The following is a 17353-nucleotide window of genomic DNA, read 5'->3' as shown; positions in this document are numbered from 1 at the left end:
AACAATTCAATAATATCATGATTACACGAATTCCGACTGATCACTTGTATCAGTTGTATGCTCAACCATGAATATGGGTTTTTTTCGCACTAAGATGTCAAATGAATGCAACTACCACTACTAATTACATATTTAAATTTTAGTATCCTTTGGTAGCTTTCGTAGTAAGCCCGAAACCAAATGGAAACAGTGGGTCGTAATGTCGGTCACCCACATTCATGGGCAACTGATCAACTGACTTGAACCATGTTCGTGCAAGCTTGCCAGTGAATCCATAGTCACCAAAGAGCACATCAGTGACACCCTGCCCTTCAGTTCCTGGCAACCACGCTGCAACGAGGGCATCAATAGTTTCCAAGTAAGGTTTAATAACAACAGGCCTGCCTGAGATGACAACCACCACACATTTTATACTTCCACAAACATTCTTTATTGTGCTTGGCCCTGGCTCGGGAATTGTCAAGTTCAGGCTGTCACCATTTGTTTCGGCGTAGGGTGGCTCTCCTACGACTACAATGGCATATGAGAATCCACCTGACTTGACAAAGTTTGCGTCTGGGTTTTCATTGAAGACTACTTGGGTAGATGAATCAACAGCACTCTTCACAGAAGTCAATATTGTTGTACCTATATATAACAATATAGAGTTAAAAACTATTAAGAATTTTGAAAACAAGTTTTGACTAATGAGAGCTGAAGTTTTAAATGCCCTGATGTTATAGTCTGAGTTGGATGAATACCTCTAGTAAGGTCATTGCCGCTTGCACCTTGCCATTCGATTGTCCATCCACCGCATTGGTAACCCAAGTTATCAGCATGGGTTCCGGCTACAAGTATCTTTGGTGCCTTTTTAGGAAGTGGAAGCAACGGCTTGTGAGCAGATTTGCCGTTCTTCAAAAGAACAAGGGTCTTTCTCACTGCTTCTCGTGCCAAATCCCTGTGCTTCTGCTCGCGAGTAGTAAAAATTATCAGTACAGAAAAAGATAGTATCAAGAAAACACAGGAAAAATCAGAACTGAAAAAAAGTAGAGACCTGACTGCCAACTTCATTGGCAAGACTGTTGTCTGCCATCGGGTTTTCAAACAATCCCATGATGAATTTCACCCTTAGGATCCTCCTGACAGCATCATCAATCCTCTTCATGGAGATTACATTCTTGTTCACCAGTGACTTGAGATCGTCGATAAACTCTGTGTAGTTGTTTGGAACCATCACCTGCATTACATTTTTTCGTTACATCAGAACAACAGCTAGTGACTTCAGACTTGCAGAGCATTTTAAATCAAAATTCATACTGACCATATCAATCCCGGCTTGAACTCCAGCTTGGACAGAGTAAGTATAGTTAGCATGAGGAGGAGTAGTGATCCTGTCAATTCCTTCCCAATCTGATATCACAAATCCCTATTGAAAAATCGACAAAAAAATCAGCACATTGTTTTCCAAACTCTCAAATTTTGGCTAAATACAGTAATGTTTGATCATCAAACTGTGTTTGTTTACCCTGAACTTAAGTTTATTCTTGAGGAAACCAGTGACAAGTTTGCGATTAGCATGCATCTTAACACCGTTCCAGCTGGAGTACGACACCATAACGGTTGCAACACCATGCCTAATGGAGTTAAGGTATGCTGGCATGTGAATGTCAAGAAGTCCCTTGTAAGAGATCACAGTGTTGTTTTCATTGATTCCTTTTGTCGTGCCACCGTCACCCACGAAATGCTTGGCACAACCCGCTACCTTAGTCCTAACAAAAGTAGCAAACAACCATCCATTAATGCCAATAGATCACACAGGGAGATGCTTACAATCCACAACATGCTTGGCAAAACCCGCTACCCTTTTAGTTTTACACTTATTTACTCTGTTTCAAAAGAAATTGCAACACTTGGACTAAAAACGTGAACTTTTTGGGCAAGGTGTAACAATTTTTGGGCATGGTGTAACAATTTTTATGACGAACATTAGTACTTAAGGACATTATGACCAAAATGATTCTAATCCAAAAGTTAAAGCAAATGTTACAATCTTAATATACGATTAGTCTATACTCGATAACAATATCTAATTATAACCATCATAGATTGAGCATTATTAAGTTTCAGATTTGCACAATTTAAATTTCAGTGATCAAGTAAAACCTGTTTATGTGAATTTATAAGATCAACATTCACAACCTTTTAGAATAAACAATATGAGTTTTATGACCAGTGATTCAGTACGAAGACCAAGTACTACAAGCTACAACGTGCTTCAAACTAATAATAAGTTGTTCACACGTTACATGTAACCAAAATAGACTACCATCATACCAGACATGCAATCATGCATTATGCTAATACTTTTTTAATTCCACCACCTAATCACGTGTTAATTACACCGTCCTCCTTGTCATATCTATTAATCAAAGGATTAACGCGTCATCAAATGTCATAATTCACGCCTATTTTAAGGAAAGATCATTTCAAACTTACACATTATGATATGACTTCGTACTATTAGCCTCAATGACTACTTAAATTTATTAACACTTATCAGAACTTATTAAACTCGTAAGGTGAAAAGAAAAGGCCCAAGTAAAGACTATCAATGGTAAAGAATACTTACTTTCCTTTGCTAACATAAGGGAAATCCTTAGGATAGTTGGCAGGAATATCTCCTTGTAAACCAGGAATGATTTCAGTCATCTTTTGTACGATGGTATGGTCTTCACTGTAGCTCTCGTAGCATCGTCCCCATCTCGGATCCCTACACACCGCGATACACGGGGCGAAAGCATAGGGGATCCCGGCTGCTCTAACTTCTACTGCTGTGGCTGCTCCAATCTTCTTAACAAGTTCAGGATCTCTGATGAAGGGCAATTACAAATTCACAATTACAACAAAATTTTTAATCACAAATTTTCTCTACCACATTAATTTAAACTAGTACTAATCATTACAATTTTAATTTGATTTCTTGCAAAATATAAGGCCTAATTGATTAATTAGAGTTGTTTTTGCTAGGAAATTAAAATTTTGGTAAAAAGTATTTATTTTACAAATATAAATATTACTAGTTGGTTATTTATAGTCATTCAACATAACATCTCAATCACATAAATAAAAAAAGGCCTATATACAACAACAAAACAAGCAATAAATAGGATTATTTGTAAGGAGCAATATATAGTACTTGCCTTGTGACACCAAGACCCACATTGTGAGGAAAAATGGTGGCATTGTAGGCATTGTTGTTGCCATGAACAGCATCAATACCATAAATCATCGGTATGCCGAGCCGCGTAGCCATGGCACCCTTCTGGAATTCATTCACCATCTTTACCCACACTTCTGAAGATGCCTTTGGTGCTGGCACACTTCCTCCTCCACTCAACACACTACCTATTCACCCAAAAAAAAAAAAAAAAAATTACGCCTCAATAATGTAGATATGATTCGATCCCAGGACTATTCCCGCAATACTTTAACCAAGTAAACTAATCGACAATTATGTTTATATACCAAAAAAAAAAAAATCATGACTATTGTCTATTGACAAAGAATAATGTGAGCAATATTATGTATAAAACGTAGAAATAACCACGTGAGACTTTAACCAGCTAAACTAATTGACGAATGTAGGATAAAGTTTTAGTGTATATACCAATGAAATAGTTCTTCATAACATCAGCAGAAGCAACTTTGCGTTCAATTTGGGTCATTTGACCAATCTTTTCATCCAATGTCATCCGAGACAAAAGATCTCTGACCCTTTTATTAACTGGAACTTTTGGGTCTTTATATTTCATGTATTCTGCTTCTCCTAAGCTTATCATCATCAATAATACCAGAATTCCCACTTGGGGTATCAACATTTTTCCCATTTTTTTTTTCTCCAATAATATCTGAAATATAAAAAAAACCCCAAACAAATTAGTGATAATAATGTAGAACAAATAAAGCTATAATCTTGAACAAATTGAGCAATTAATCAAAAAAGATTTGAGCTTTACAAGAAAAAATTGATAAAAACAGAGTAAATTTGCTCAAGAACTTACATTTATTTAATTTTTTGGGTATTTCCCAGAAAATTGTTGAAATATATAGAAGATTAAAGAAAAATAGGAAGAAAAATCTGCAATGCAATTGAGGGGAGGTGGGAGAGAGAAACAGGGGTTGGTGGGAAAAATTGGCTGACTATCAGCTGCTTTTTATAAGGAAAAACTGCCCTCAATTTTTACCTAAAATTGGATATTTTTATTTTTTAAAAAAATTATCTAAAAGTAAATATAAATTAGCTTAGTTGTAAATTTGTACTTTAAATATTATCCTTTTATTAGGGGGTGTATTTTAGATTTGGAACGTTGTCGCATGTTAAAAAAAGGACACTAGAACAAAAATAATAAACCTAAGATTCAAATGAAGGTGTACAATAATGTTACCGTTGTGTTTGTGCATGAACGGTCGCATTCCAAAGTTTTGTGCTTTTTTGTGGAAAGTATAAATGAATAATAAGAACCTTCCCTGCACGTAAAGGCTTCCGTGGACGATGGACCGTGGTTCAAGGATTGATTTACATCTAGATGTTTTAGCCGATGTTCTATTTATCTGAATTTTATTTATTTTATTTTACGAAATAGTCACCAAATTAGTTATCTTATCCTAGTCAAGTTGTTAAAAAAAAAACTTATTATAGTCAATCAAGACAATTAGGATTCTTTCAAAAAAATCAAGACAATTAGAAAACTCGGATATTTTCTATAAAAACTTAATTACAATGATGCGGACTATGATTTACTAAGTCAATCCTAATATCCATATGGAAAATATATCACGAACAATATATTTTCCTAATATTAAAGATCTTATCAATTTATTTTTTTAGCAAGATTACTAACCTTAAAATTAATCTTATTAAAATTTAATAGTCCTTGTATACTTACATCATCTTATTTAAACTTATCTTGACTTATTATATTTTATTTTATTCGAACTTATTAAACCTAAAAAAAAGTGTGATTAAAATAGTAGCGCATTAGAAGAAGTGAAATTATTGATGATCGATAACACTTTATGCTTTCCGAAAAAATAATAATGACATATACAAAAAGTAAGGAGTATTTGTATTTGATTACGTGAGTGTAGATCTTAATTTAGAAGTGAGTGGATGGATAAGAGGTGACTAAGGTTTAACCATACATGTCAAAGTAAATTAACAATTTGACACATTCTATAAATGAATGAATACATGACAAGATTACATGTCAACTGATACGTAGTATGTACGAAGTACTTTATACTTGCTATAATGCAATATATCTCATCAATTAGAATTTAGAAGGCATCTTTTGGTTGAATGGTCTTTGGTGAGGTTTTTTTCATGATTAACTAGAGTATTTGTCTCTTGGAGAAATGACATATTTCACGTTAGTCTCTATAAACAGAAGATGTATCATGTATGACATAACACGCGATGTTTCTCTATAAATAGAGGATGTATGACATGTGATACACTGATGAGAATTCAGAAACCAACAAAATGTTGAGATGCCCTTAAACAACATAAATAACCTCAAACTACACATTTTGTACATTACAATTGCAAGCTTTATTAGTAGTGTGCTGCTGATCAATCAACCTCAGCTTCACGTTTTCTTATCTTTCAATTTTTGGTGTATTCCACCTTATCGGCCTCTTAGGAAACACCATAGACGATTAGACGCCCCTCTTTATTTGCATCTTAAGTTCGTTATGATCAAATTGATAGTGTACAGTAGAATTTGATGTGTAGCATAATGGATGTAATTTTATACACGGCTTTATCTTACAGTTACAGATGTTTCACATATAACTGAAGGTTCAGTGTGCAAACCTGCACAAAGGTCATCGCTTATCAGTCACTTTGTTAGCAGGCGAACTACTCAGGTACCTCTCAACAATGTCAAGGCCGCAGAGCTCTTTGACAACAGGCATGGTGGCAGGGACAGGTAATTGGAATAAGGAATCATCAGCACAGCCACTCCAAGAAGCAAGCTGCCTCCTCGCTTCTTTTATGGCTGCTCTAGTTGCACAGTGAACTGATGCTGCTAGAAGCAATGGTGGCTCTCCAGATGCTGCAAGCAAATCAAACAGAAGTAAAGTGACAGTTTTTCTTACGCGATCAAAGTACAGAAGGCACACTGTTGTATAATTATACCTTTAGATGAAAGAACACGATTCTTATGATGTCCACTGTTCAGAATTTCAACATTTAATTGTTTTGGTATGGTATCAATGGTTGGGATCTTATATGTCCATGTGCTATCAGAAACAACCAAACCATCAGGATCAGATAGGTACTCTTCTTGCATGAAAAAGCCGATACCTTGAACAAAAGCCCCTTCTATCTGTAAAAAAATGCCACAAATTGGATGCTTTAACTATCAACTAAAGAAGGGGAGTCAAGTAGGTTCACAACCAATCCAAAATATAAAAAAAAAATCACCCTGGCATCATTAAAAAATAATACATCAGTGCACAAGGTTTAGTCTTCTCACCTTAAGAAAATAGATTTTAGAATTAATTAGTTCATAAGCATTATATTTAAGCAGTACTGTCAGCGGAACGAAGGCTAAATCTTACACTTGGATTAAAAATGTATCATAAGTCATTATATCTTACGCATTATATTGTACGAAGTAAGTAATACTGTAAAAATGCTAATAAAATCAACCTGTCCCAAATCAACAGCAGGATTTAAACTCTGTCCACAGTCATATATGATGTCTGACCGCAAAATAGTAGTTTCTCCCGTGAGGAGATTCACTTCTACCTGTAGAAGGAAAGTAGTATCATAAGAAATAGTACTTGGAAAAATGGAACAAGTAACTCTTGGCTTAATTTCTTATTACTTCTTTTCAGACAGCATGATGCTAGCTTGACTAGGGCCATTGTATAACAATTACTCCATTAATACAACAAATGCATTCAATAAAGGGGAGACTTAAACATGGCTAATCAAACAAGTTTTACCTCACTAACAACAGCTCCGTAATTCAGATATTGCATGGAAGTCATATCGGGTTTGTAAAGGGTGCTAGCCGACAAATTCACTGCTTGTATGCCTGCCTGCAATTAAAAAACTGTTATTCAACACTTTCTACATCAGATAAATAAATTGACTTCACATTTTATTCTAGGTTGGAGAATCCATGTTGCTCATTATCTGATTAGTGTGAAAAACTTATTTACTCCCAAGCAAGATTTAAAAAGTAATAATAATTGCAATTCATCAAAGAAACTTCAATTTATTTTGCGCTGACAGTATACAGTAAAGAAATAAGCAGAGAGACTAGCACACTTTTACTGGAAAATCATATGGCCTAAAGTACATATGCTTAGTCAGCCAGAATAAAAAAGAATAGTTTGTCCCAGTTAATAAGTGTGAACAAGTACTTACCTGAAAAATAAGTGTCTCCCAGTTAATGGAGCCCATTTTTTCTTGTAGGCTCTCCTTGAGAGGGGTTAATCTTTCAACCAAAGTATTACAGCAGATTCTTACAGCTTCACAGCTAGACTCTGAAGTAGTACTTCCTGCAGTAAACCCTCCTTGTACCATGCTCAATGTATCTGCTTGTATTACTCGTACCTTATCCAAAAGCTCATTACTTCCAGTACAGTTGATCATACTCAGACCAAATGCCGCCATCTGTTTTACTTTGGTCCATAGACCTTGACCAAGCTCAATCCCTCCTACTTCCACAGCAATTGACCCATCTCGGAGTATGCTGACTTTACCAGGGGTTGGTCTCAGTGAAACACCATGCACAGCGGGTAACCTGGAAATTCCCTTTTTACGCCAGATATTAGTCTTGTTAAACTGCTTAACCATCTCTTTTCTATGGTTAAAGCTTGAAGATGAAGCTATCTTATCCCAAATTGAACGTAAAGTATATTCACTCGGCTCTCCAGCAGCAGCCTGACAGAACAAAGTTAAGCTATCGAAGGTGTGGAAGTTTTGGTCTCTAACAACATCAACATCTATCGAAAGGGCAGAAGCTACATGTTCAATCACGACTTCAGCTATAAATGTTCCTTGAACTTCACCAGGAGCTCGCATTGCCGATTTACTTGTATGATTAGTCTTGCATAATTTAATATCAAGTGATAAAGCACCCCAATCATACTTCTTAAGTCCATTTACTATGTTTGCTGGCATTATTGGGCTAATATCTTCGGATATACCAGCATTAACCAAAATCTCAAGATGTAAAGCTGTGATCTTCCCATTCAATTTGAATCCCACACTATAAGTTATTTTCATTGGATGTCTTCCTCCAGTTGTTATCATATCAGTCTTGCGATTGAGATACATCCTCACAGGGCGACGAAGCTTGTATGCAGCTAATGCACAAGCTGATGCAACCTATAAGATGTTCAATAATGTGTTGTTAATTAAAAAAAGGTGGAGGTGGAAAACTAGAAGTAATCTACATATATTTCTTAATTGAAAGGCCAGGTTTTCTGCTTTTTCAGAATTGGATTTATAATAACCGAGCATTTCAAAGTGATTTTCTGCATATAATATATATCCAGCTACTGATGATGCAAGACATCATATTTAAGTATCATATGATTTTTCCTATCTCTCATTCAGTAGTATATTATATTCAAGTACAGTCATGCAATGAGCAAGTCTAGGTCAGTATATTCTGATCAGTCATCAAATATGTATTAAAGAGCTTACAGAATAAAATAACCCCCATACATCTGTGGTGGTCAAAGAAGCAAGATATAAACAACTTGAAAGTTGAAACATATATTCAGAGCACATGCTTAATGAAAGGAAAATTTAATCCTGAATAATGAAACCAATAATACTCACAGGCATAGCTTTTATGGCCTTTCCTCCAAAACCGCCTCCAACCCGCCTTGTAAGGACACGGATGTTATTTTCAGGAACCCCAAGACATCTTGCAATCACAGATTGTGTAAATTCTGGAACTTGAGCAGAACTATAAACCACCATGCAGTTATCTTCATCTGGAATAGCCAAGGCAGTTTGAGTCTCCATATAGAAATAGTACTGTGATGGGAGTCTAATCTACAGATACAAGTATACAACCAACATAAAAATCATAAGAATTAGAATTGTTGAAGTCAGAATACCGTCACATTCAGAATTTCAGACAGTAAATCTACTTAAACAAACTTAAGAATACACATAGAATGTGCGAGTGGTACCTTAGCTGAAAGAATTTTCTGATCAGCTTCAGCCATTCCCTTGGCAAAGTCGCCAACTGGTTTAGGGCACAAGAAAGGAGGGATTTCGAAAAAGCTACACCTCTCAACTGCTTGTTCAACTGTCAGAATTGGTGGCTCTAAATTTTCTAAGTCATAGTCAACAACTGCTTTAGTAGCTGCAATGTCTGCATGCCTCTGCGTATCTGCAACCTGTAATGCTCTCAGAACTGAGTATTCCTCGATACTTCAAATCAAAGATAACCAAGGCTGTGAGAAAAAAAGCCACCTAAAAAGGCTTTAAAAGGAAAATCGACTTACAACTAGTGCAATACGTTCACCAGCAGATCTTGTGAGATCATCAGCAAATAATAAATCTTGGCCAAATATTGTTTGGGCTCCTACGTTCTTCCCACCATGTGGGATATCTTTATAGGAAACAATGGAAACAACTCCATCAGGATGTGATTCAGACTCATATCTCACACAATTAACCCTTGCCAATGGCTTTGTGCTATACACAAATGCTCCATGAAGACAGTCTTTTGGAGAAGGAATATCATCAACATATGTTGCCTCGCCTGCAGAAAGTAACTCAAAACGTTTAAGAATATAGCACAAAACTTGCTGATCTAAGTAACATAGCATTATTATTAGGAAATTTTGTCAGATAACACCTTTTATAACCCTTTTGTTGTGAAAAAACACCTTATAAATTTTTTTTTGTTAAAACATACCTAAAACAAGAATTTTTTTGCGAGAACACACCTTAAGGCGGTTTTAGGGGGATTGACTCGGTTTTCCGACGTTGACCATCACGTGAAGGTCATGTGCCGACAACCTTCCTTTCTTTTTCCCCCTTTTTTCTTCAATTACTTTCTCTCTCCTCAAAACCACCAAATCACAACCTAGCCGCCGCCAACACCACCACCGCCTAGCCAACCTTACCGCCAACACCACCACCTACCAAGCTAGCCGCCAACACCTGATCACAAGCCACTTGAGAAAACCCCTTCCTCTCTTTTTTTCCCCTTTCCCCTCTAATTAGACTACTTTCTCTCTCCTCTTTTCTTCCTAGCAACAAACCTTCAAATTCTATCAATTGAATGGGTAAACTCCATTTTTTGCTCAAATTGCTGCAAAGAACCTTAATTAACCTAATTGTGAGGCAGGTAAGTTGTTAAATTTAATAAAATTAATTGTTAATTTCGTCGTTTTTTTATTTACCTTAGTTTAGGGTTTTCAATTGGAGGTATGAAAGGGGGAAAAACCACTACCAACCCTCTTCTCTCTCTATTATTTTGTTTTAGGGTGTTAAGGGTTTTTGTCAAGATATTTGAGGTTGTTTATGAGGTGGTTAAGGGTGTTTATGGAGATGCTTAGGGTTTTTTTTGGGTAGTTTTCATGGTGGATCTTGTGGTTTTGGTGGGTGTTGTATGGTATACGTGGTGGGTTTAGAATGATTTGGGTGGCTGGTGATGGTGGCTAGGTTGGTGGGTGGTGGTGTTAGCGGTCGGGTTAGCTAGGCGGTGGTGTCGGTGTTGGCGGCTGGGTTGGGTAGGTTGTGGTTGGTGGTCTTGAGGAGAGAGAAAATAATTGGAGAAAAAAGGGGGAAAAGAAAGGAAGGTTGTCGGCACGTGACCTTCACGTGATGGTCAACGCCGGAAAACCAAGTCAATTCCCCTAAAACCGCCCTAAGGTGTGTTCTCGCAAAAAAATTCTGGTATTAGGTGTGTTTTAACAAGAAAAATTTTATAAGGTGTTTTTTCACAACAATTTGGTTTTAAAAGGTGTTATTTGACAAAATTTCCTTAGTATTATTATCATTGAAGAGTGATAAAGAGAACATGCTTTATTGAGGCCGAGCACCATGTATAATTCAAGACTATCCTTATTTTATTGTCTGTCCACTTTGAATTAACTCATAAATTTAAATCAATGAAAACAATTTATCCAGATTACTCTCTATACTAACCCTGCAAACTAGATGGGCATTTAGATTCTAGAGCAAATCAACATAGTGTGGATCTATTTTTACATGAAAGCAAATTGGTAAATTAAACTTTAAAGCAGCTAGTATACTAACAGAAAACAAACCAGATGCCTGAAGAGCAGCTCCAGTTTTGCCAATGGGCTTCCCAACAGGATGATATTCTGTACCGGGTACAATTACCTGCTTTGCAGGTAATAATAAAGGTTTCTTATTGTACTCATTCACACTACAGTTTGTTGTAGACTGAGAACTAATGTATTGATCCAAGCCTAAACTTGTAAACCCAAAATTAGGCTCAACCAAACTGTGCAGAAACTCAAAAACAAAGGCCTCAGCTAAGCTTATCCTGTAGGAAGGATGTGAAATGCCATTTTCAGGCACAACAGCAGCCCGAACTAAATTCATTGTTTTGCGGAGGGATTCATGGTCAATATCTCTGCCAGCTAAAAACTCTTCAGCCTTTCTAGCCCGCACTGCATGCCTAGTCCCATAAGCACCAAAAGCCAAGTGAATCTTGTTCACCGTGATGCCATCAGAAGACTTGCTGGGAGAAACTTCAGCCAGGAAAGCAGCGTTTAGATATGCCAATGCATTTCCCAGAGGGCGAGGTGCTGCTCTATAGCTATCAAACATAACTTTACAATTTGATTTTGAGGAAGGTTCCCAAATCGGAATCTTGACACTCACAACTATACTTTTTGAATCTAAAGGTGGCCTTACCAAGAATTCCTCCAATTTTATGGTCTCTCTTTTTGAGCATCTTATAATCTCTACACTAGAATCTACAGCTAGGAGAACAGTAGCAATGTCAGAAGGAAATCCAGACCTCTGTGCCATAACTAAATTTCCACCTATACTTGCTGAGTTTCTGATCGACCCAGAAGCAATTTTCTCAAAATGGGCAGCAATTTTCTTAAGCATTGCTACACTGCCCTCACTCAGTCTATCTTCACCACCTTCATCCAGTGTAACAATAGCCTTAGAGATTGACACAGCTGCCCCAATTTGGACACTTTCAGAATCTCTTTTAACCATAGAGAGCTCAGGAATGTACCTCAAGTCTATGTATGTGTCATAGCCTTCTAGTTCTTTATAATACCCTGTACCTGTATTACTAACAACTAATTTGACACGATTTACGTAGTTGGCCTCACTCAATTCCAGCTTATTTTGGAGTTCCTCAATACTAACAGGGGTATGCCAAGAATATTTTCCCGAATCCAATAACATTCTAAGCTTTAATTCACTCTTCAAAAAATCAGGAAATGTTGATATCTGACAACTGCTATCATAAACAGGTAACCTGCTCACCTTAAGTTCCTTGCCCTCCTCCTTTTGCCAATAAGTATTGAATCCTAGATCTTCAATATCCACATCTCCTGCAAAGCTTTTGCAAGCATCAGCAATAGGCCGGTAACCAGTACACCTACAGAGGTTTCCGGCAATGGCTTTCTCTGCCTCACTAACCTTAAGCTTTGAAAACCCAGGTGGGGATTCTTCCCTGTCACTCTTCTCAGCATTGACAAGAGCCGAGAAAAGAGAAACACACATTCCAGGCGTACAGAAGCCACACTGAGAGGCATGGAATCCAGCAAGTCTTTGGTGTATTGAATGAAAACCTTCCTTTTGACTTCCAAGGCCTTCAGTCGTGGTAATGGAGCAACCATGTATACTAAAAAGCAGCGTAAGGCATGAATTAACTGTATAATCTTCCACCTTATCATGTACAGGATCATATTTGGATAGCAGCACAACACAAGCCCCACAACCACCTGCAATTGTTGACATTGAACAATTATGTCACAATTTTAACTCCAATATATCATCGTACCCTAAGCGAATGACAACACAACTTTTCACAAAGATTCAAAAGATGCACTAAACACAATTACACAACCAAATTCTAGAACTGGTTATCCATTAATAATCTGATTCAAATTCCATTTGACAATCGCTTCAATCCATTCCTTCTACACATGCAAACCATTGTTTTTCCTTCCATCCCCACTAGATTGCTGGGATTGACCCGAAAATGGTCATATGGGGAAATTTCAGTGGGACGGAGGTAGTATCATTTCAATCAAAGTTATGTTCTTTTAGAACACCAAGTGAAGTCTTATATTACAATAATGATACAAAAATTATTCCTCACTTGCCCAAAGCAGAATTTCTAGATATCAATTAATATTTCATCTGAAATTCAACATAAATGCTGCAGAAAGCAAAAAAAAACACCTGAAGTTCAGAGAAAAATAACTCCCAACAACACACACATACTCACTCAATCACACATAATCCTTATCTATAAACAGATCAAACCATAATTAATTCCAACAAAAACCCAATAGAAATTGCATAATATACAAGTCTCAAATTCCATGCAAATAGCACCTACCATAGTAAAATAAATGATAAGAAACAGTAATTCACACCCAATATTAACATCCGATATTGATCAATCTCACACACATGAAAAGCAAACCCGATGATTAAACCCATCGGGTTTCCATATACATAAATTTGAAAGGATATAAAATAGAATTAAGTAAAGCTAACCTTCTCCACACCCAAGCTTGACACTTTTAAAACGAGTTTGAGTTCTCAGAAACTCAAGCAAAGTAGTTGATGGATGAACACTAGTGGGTATCTCAAATCTTTCACCATTAACAGCAAACAACAAATTCCCTCTTTCAATTATCTTCTCCATTTTATTTTTTTTATTATTTTTTTTTTTTGAGCAGCAAATTAAGTTGAGATATCAATCACTTAATCAAGTACACCTGCTCCAACTACAAGTCCTAAATAAATGACAAATATTTTGACTTACGTAACAAGATTTGAAAACATAAATGAATAAATTAAATATTATTAAAATACATTAATTTAACCCATCATCATAATTATGTCATAATCACTGAAATGTATACAAAGAACTTAAAAGGGTGTTATTATTTGAAAATTCAAGAAACAAAAAACATCTTTTTTATTAATAATTTTTCTAAATACAATCTGTAACATAACAGTGAAAGGAGCGGTGGCAGTGGAGAGTTGAAGTATTCTGCATCGTTGTAAGTGTGAGAATCAAAGAAAAAGGGAAGTGTTCTGTTTTTATGTGTGTGTTTTTCTTTTAAGGGCGGTTTCTAAAAGTTATCTAAAATAGGATACGATTGTGGGGACATAGATTACTCAAATTGTGTAACATTACAGTATAACCAGTAATTTCATAATAATATATGCGGGTCGGGTAAATGGGCAAACGGGTCATGTTTGGGTCGGGTCAATTCAGCTAAATTCCATAATGTATGTGGGTCGGGTTTGGGTTGGGTCATGCTTGAGTCAAGTCACGTTGGGTCATACTTTTTATCGGATTTGGGTCAAGTTTAGGTCGGGTTAATAACAGAACGGGTAATATTCGGGTCGGGTGAACAATAGGTCAGGTTTAATTCGAGATTTCACGGGTTAAAACGGGTTAGGGTAATTCTCGGGTTCAAGTCGGGTTTGGTTCAAGTCAATAATTTGCTGGTTAGAATCAGGTCGGGTCATTCTCGGGCTTGAGTCAGGTTCGGTTCAAGTCAATAATTTGCGGATTATAATCAGGTCGGGTCATTTTCAAGTCGGGTCATTCCCAAGTTCAAGTCGAGTTCAGTTCAAGTCAATAATTTGCGGGTTATAATCAGGTTGGGTCATTTCCAAGTAGGGTCATTCTCGGATTCTAGTTGGGTTATGTTTAAGTCAATAATTTGCAGGTTACAATCAAGTCGAATTATTTCCAAGTCAGGTCATATTCGGGTTCAACTAACTATAAATAGATGATTATCATTTTTATCAAGCTAATTATATCCTTTGACTATAAATATATATGGAAATATGCTAGGGAACTATAGTTTATAATTTAGGAAGATAATTATCTCCTTTGGCCATACAACATATATATAGTATATTTAATTCTTAAATTTGTGAATGATGCTCCTTTCTTTTGTTGGCCTAGACCGACTTGGTCCCAATACAAAATGCTTTGATCAATAATAATAAGGTGGTCTAAATTGCATTTAAGGTGATTTGAATTCGGGTCAGGAACAATAAGGGTTGAATTTAGGTCGGGTTAATAACAAGTCGTGCTAATTTTGAGTCGGGTTAGTAACAGATCGGGTTGAATTTTTGGGTTAGGTAAGTAATAGGCATGGTAAAATTCGGGTCAGGTCAATAACAAGTCGGGTTGAATTAAGGTCAGGTCAATAATAAGTCGGGTTGATTTCGGGTCGGGTTTGTAACAATTTGGTTTAAATTCAGGTGGAGTTAAGAATGGGTCGGGTTGAATTCAGGTCAAGTTCGTAACAAGTTGGGTTAAATTCGGGTTTTGATGGGTTAAAACGGGTCTAGGTCTATTTCGGTTCAAGTCGGGTTAGATGCAAGTTAATTAAATTGGTCGTTGTAAACCGGTAAATCGGTGCAAGTTGTAAACCAACAAATTGAAAGTTTAAAAGCAAATTGAATGGTCCCACACACCCAATTGGACTGCCGGAGGATATTAGGGAACATGGTAAACATTTCGGCAATTATTATTTTCGGGCGAAAAAAAGTCAAAAAATTCCAATATTGAAGGCTATTATCCATGCTTTTTGAGAAATTTTGGAGGTTTCAAGGCCCGGTGTTGAAAAGTCTTGAAATTCTATGGGATACACCTCGGAGTCATATAATGTCGTATGGAACCATATATGATCATTATTTGTTGTCATAAATGTTCGTGGAAGGCTTGAATTAATGAAATCGGTGCAAGTTGTAAGCCGGTAAATTGGTCGTTTAAAGGTAAATTGGATAGTTCCACCCACCCAATTGGAATCCAGGAGGATATTAGGAACCATGGTAAACATTTCGGCAATTTTTAGTTCGGGGCGAAAAGAATCAAAAAATTTCATAATTGAAGGCTAATATCCACGCTTTTTGAGAAATTTTGGAGGTTTCGGGTCTTGGTGTCGAAAAGTCTTGAAATTCTTGGGGATATATCTAGGGGTCATATAATACTGTTTAGAACCATATAAGATCATTATTTGTTGCTATAAATGTTCGTGGTAGGTTTGAGTTAATAAAATTGTTGTAGGTTGTAAACCGATAAATTGGTCGTTTAAAGCCAAATTGGATGGTTCGTGGTAAGCACCCATCCAATTGGCATCCCGAAGGTTATTAGGGACCATGGTAAACAATTCCGCAATTTTTATTTTCAGTCGAAAAATAAAAAGTCAAAAAATTCCAAAATTAAAGTCTAAGATCCATGCTTGTTGAGAAATTTTGGAGATTTCGAAGCCCGGAGTCGAAAAGTCTTGAAATTTTAGGATCACATCTCGGGGTCATATAATGCCGTTTGGAGCCATATATGATCACTATATGTTGTCATAAATGTTCGTGGTAAGTTTGAGTTAATGAAATCGGTGCAAGTTGTAAATCGGTATATAGGTCGATTAAAGGAAAATTGGATGGTTCCACCCACACAATTGGACGCCCGGAGGGTATTAAGGACCATGATAAACATTTCGGCAATTTTTATTTATGGGCGAAAAAAAGTCAAAAAATTCAAAAATTGAAGGCTAATATCCACGCTTTTTGAGCAATTTTGGAGTCTTTGGGGCCCGGTCTCTAAAAGTCTCGAAATTCTAGAGAATACGTTTTGGGGTCATATAATGTTGTTTGAAACCATATGTGATCATTATTTGTTTTCAAAAATGTTCATTGTAGGCTTGAGTTAATGAAATTGGTGTAAGTTGTAAATCGGTAAATTGGTCGTTTAAAGGCAAATTGGATGGTTCCAACCATCCAATTGGACTCCCGGAGGGTATTAGGGACAATGGTAAACATTTCGACAATTTTTATTTACGGGCGAAAAAGAGTCAAAAAATTCCAAAATTGAAGGCTAAATATCCACGTTTTTTGAGAAATTTTGGAGGTTTCGAGGCCCGATGTCTAAAAGTCTTGAAATATTAAGGAATATATCTCGGGGTCATATAATGTCGTTTGGAACAATTTATATTCATTATTTGTTGTCATAAATGTACGTGGTAGGCTTGATTTAATGAAATCGTTTCAAGTTGTAAACCGGTAAATTGTTCACTTAAAAGCAAATTGGATGGTTCCACCCATACAATTGGACTCCCTGCGGGTATTAGG

The 17353-nt window shown here is 36.4% G+C and overlaps 2 protein-coding genes across 3 annotated transcripts; both read right to left on the bottom strand.

Moving 5' to 3' along the window:
• Positions 1-139: 139 nt before the first annotated feature.
• LOC110683530 (beta-glucosidase BoGH3B-like) lies at positions 140-4194 on the bottom strand. Its single transcript, XM_021859922.1, has 9 exons — positions 4041-4194; positions 3647-3887; positions 3180-3384; positions 2609-2848; positions 1505-1748; positions 1301-1405; positions 1034-1216; positions 741-945; positions 140-627 (listed from the first exon to the last, which is right to left on the bottom strand). The coding sequence occupies exons 2-9, from the start codon at positions 3864-3866 to the stop codon at positions 140-142; spliced, it is 1890 nt and encodes a 629-aa protein (XP_021715614.1). The 5' UTR covers positions 3867-3887; positions 4041-4194.
• LOC110683528 (abscisic-aldehyde oxidase-like) lies at positions 3775-14294 on the bottom strand. 2 transcript variants are annotated; one of them, XM_021859919.1, is made up of 11 exons: positions 13751-14294; positions 11299-12966; positions 9523-9782; positions 9205-9414; positions 8846-9064; positions 7421-8386; positions 6994-7089; positions 6695-6793; positions 6179-6368; positions 5855-6095; positions 3775-3887 (listed from the first exon to the last, which is right to left on the bottom strand). In XM_021859919.1, the coding sequence occupies exons 1-10, from the start codon at positions 13899-13901 to the stop codon at positions 5866-5868; spliced, it is 4089 nt and encodes a 1362-aa protein (XP_021715611.1). In that variant the 5' UTR covers positions 13902-14294; the 3' UTR covers positions 3775-3887; positions 5855-5865. The 2 variants fall into 2 exon arrangements, with proteins under 2 accessions (XP_021715611.1, XP_021715610.1); XM_021859918.1 differs by lacking the exon at positions 3775-3887 and having other exon boundaries at positions 5420-6095.
• Positions 14295-17353: the final 3059 nt, after the last annotated feature.

The sequence above is a fragment of the Chenopodium quinoa genome, unplaced genomic scaffold (assembly GCF_001683475.1).
Source record: "Chenopodium quinoa cultivar QQ74 unplaced genomic scaffold, ASM168347v1, whole genome shotgun sequence".
In the NCBI taxonomy this organism is placed as follows: domain Eukaryota; kingdom Viridiplantae; phylum Streptophyta; class Magnoliopsida; order Caryophyllales; family Amaranthaceae; genus Chenopodium; species Chenopodium quinoa.
Note: the sequence above shows the minus strand (reverse complement) of the source record. Positions and strands in the feature narration are given on the sequence as shown.

Excerpts from the sequence above, each read along its gene's own strand:
- LOC110683530 (XM_021859922.1), bottom strand. The coding sequence starts at position 3,866 with ATGGGAAAAATGTTGATACCCCAAGTGGGAATTCTGGTATTATTGATG. Across the intron at positions 1,749-2,608 it reads CCTTATGTTAGCAAAGGAAA|GACTAAGGTAGCGGGTTGTG; the intron begins GTAAGTATTCTT and ends TACTTTTGTTAG. Across the intron at positions 628-740 it reads CGGCAATGACCTTACTAGAG|GTACAACAATATTGACTTCT; the intron begins GTATTCATCCAA and ends TGTTATATATAG.
- LOC110683528 (XM_021859919.1), bottom strand. The coding sequence starts at position 13,901 with ATGGAGAAGATAATTGAAAGAGGGAATTTGTTGTTTGCTGTTAATGGT. Across the intron at positions 9,783-11,298 it reads AGCTGCTCTTCAGGCATCTG|GCGAGGCAACATATGTTGAT; the intron begins GTTTGTTTTCTG and ends TACTTTCTGCAG. Across the intron at positions 9,415-9,522 it reads GTGAACGTATTGCACTAGTT|GTTGCAGATACGCAGAGGCA; the intron begins GTAAGTCGATTT and ends AGAGCATTACAG.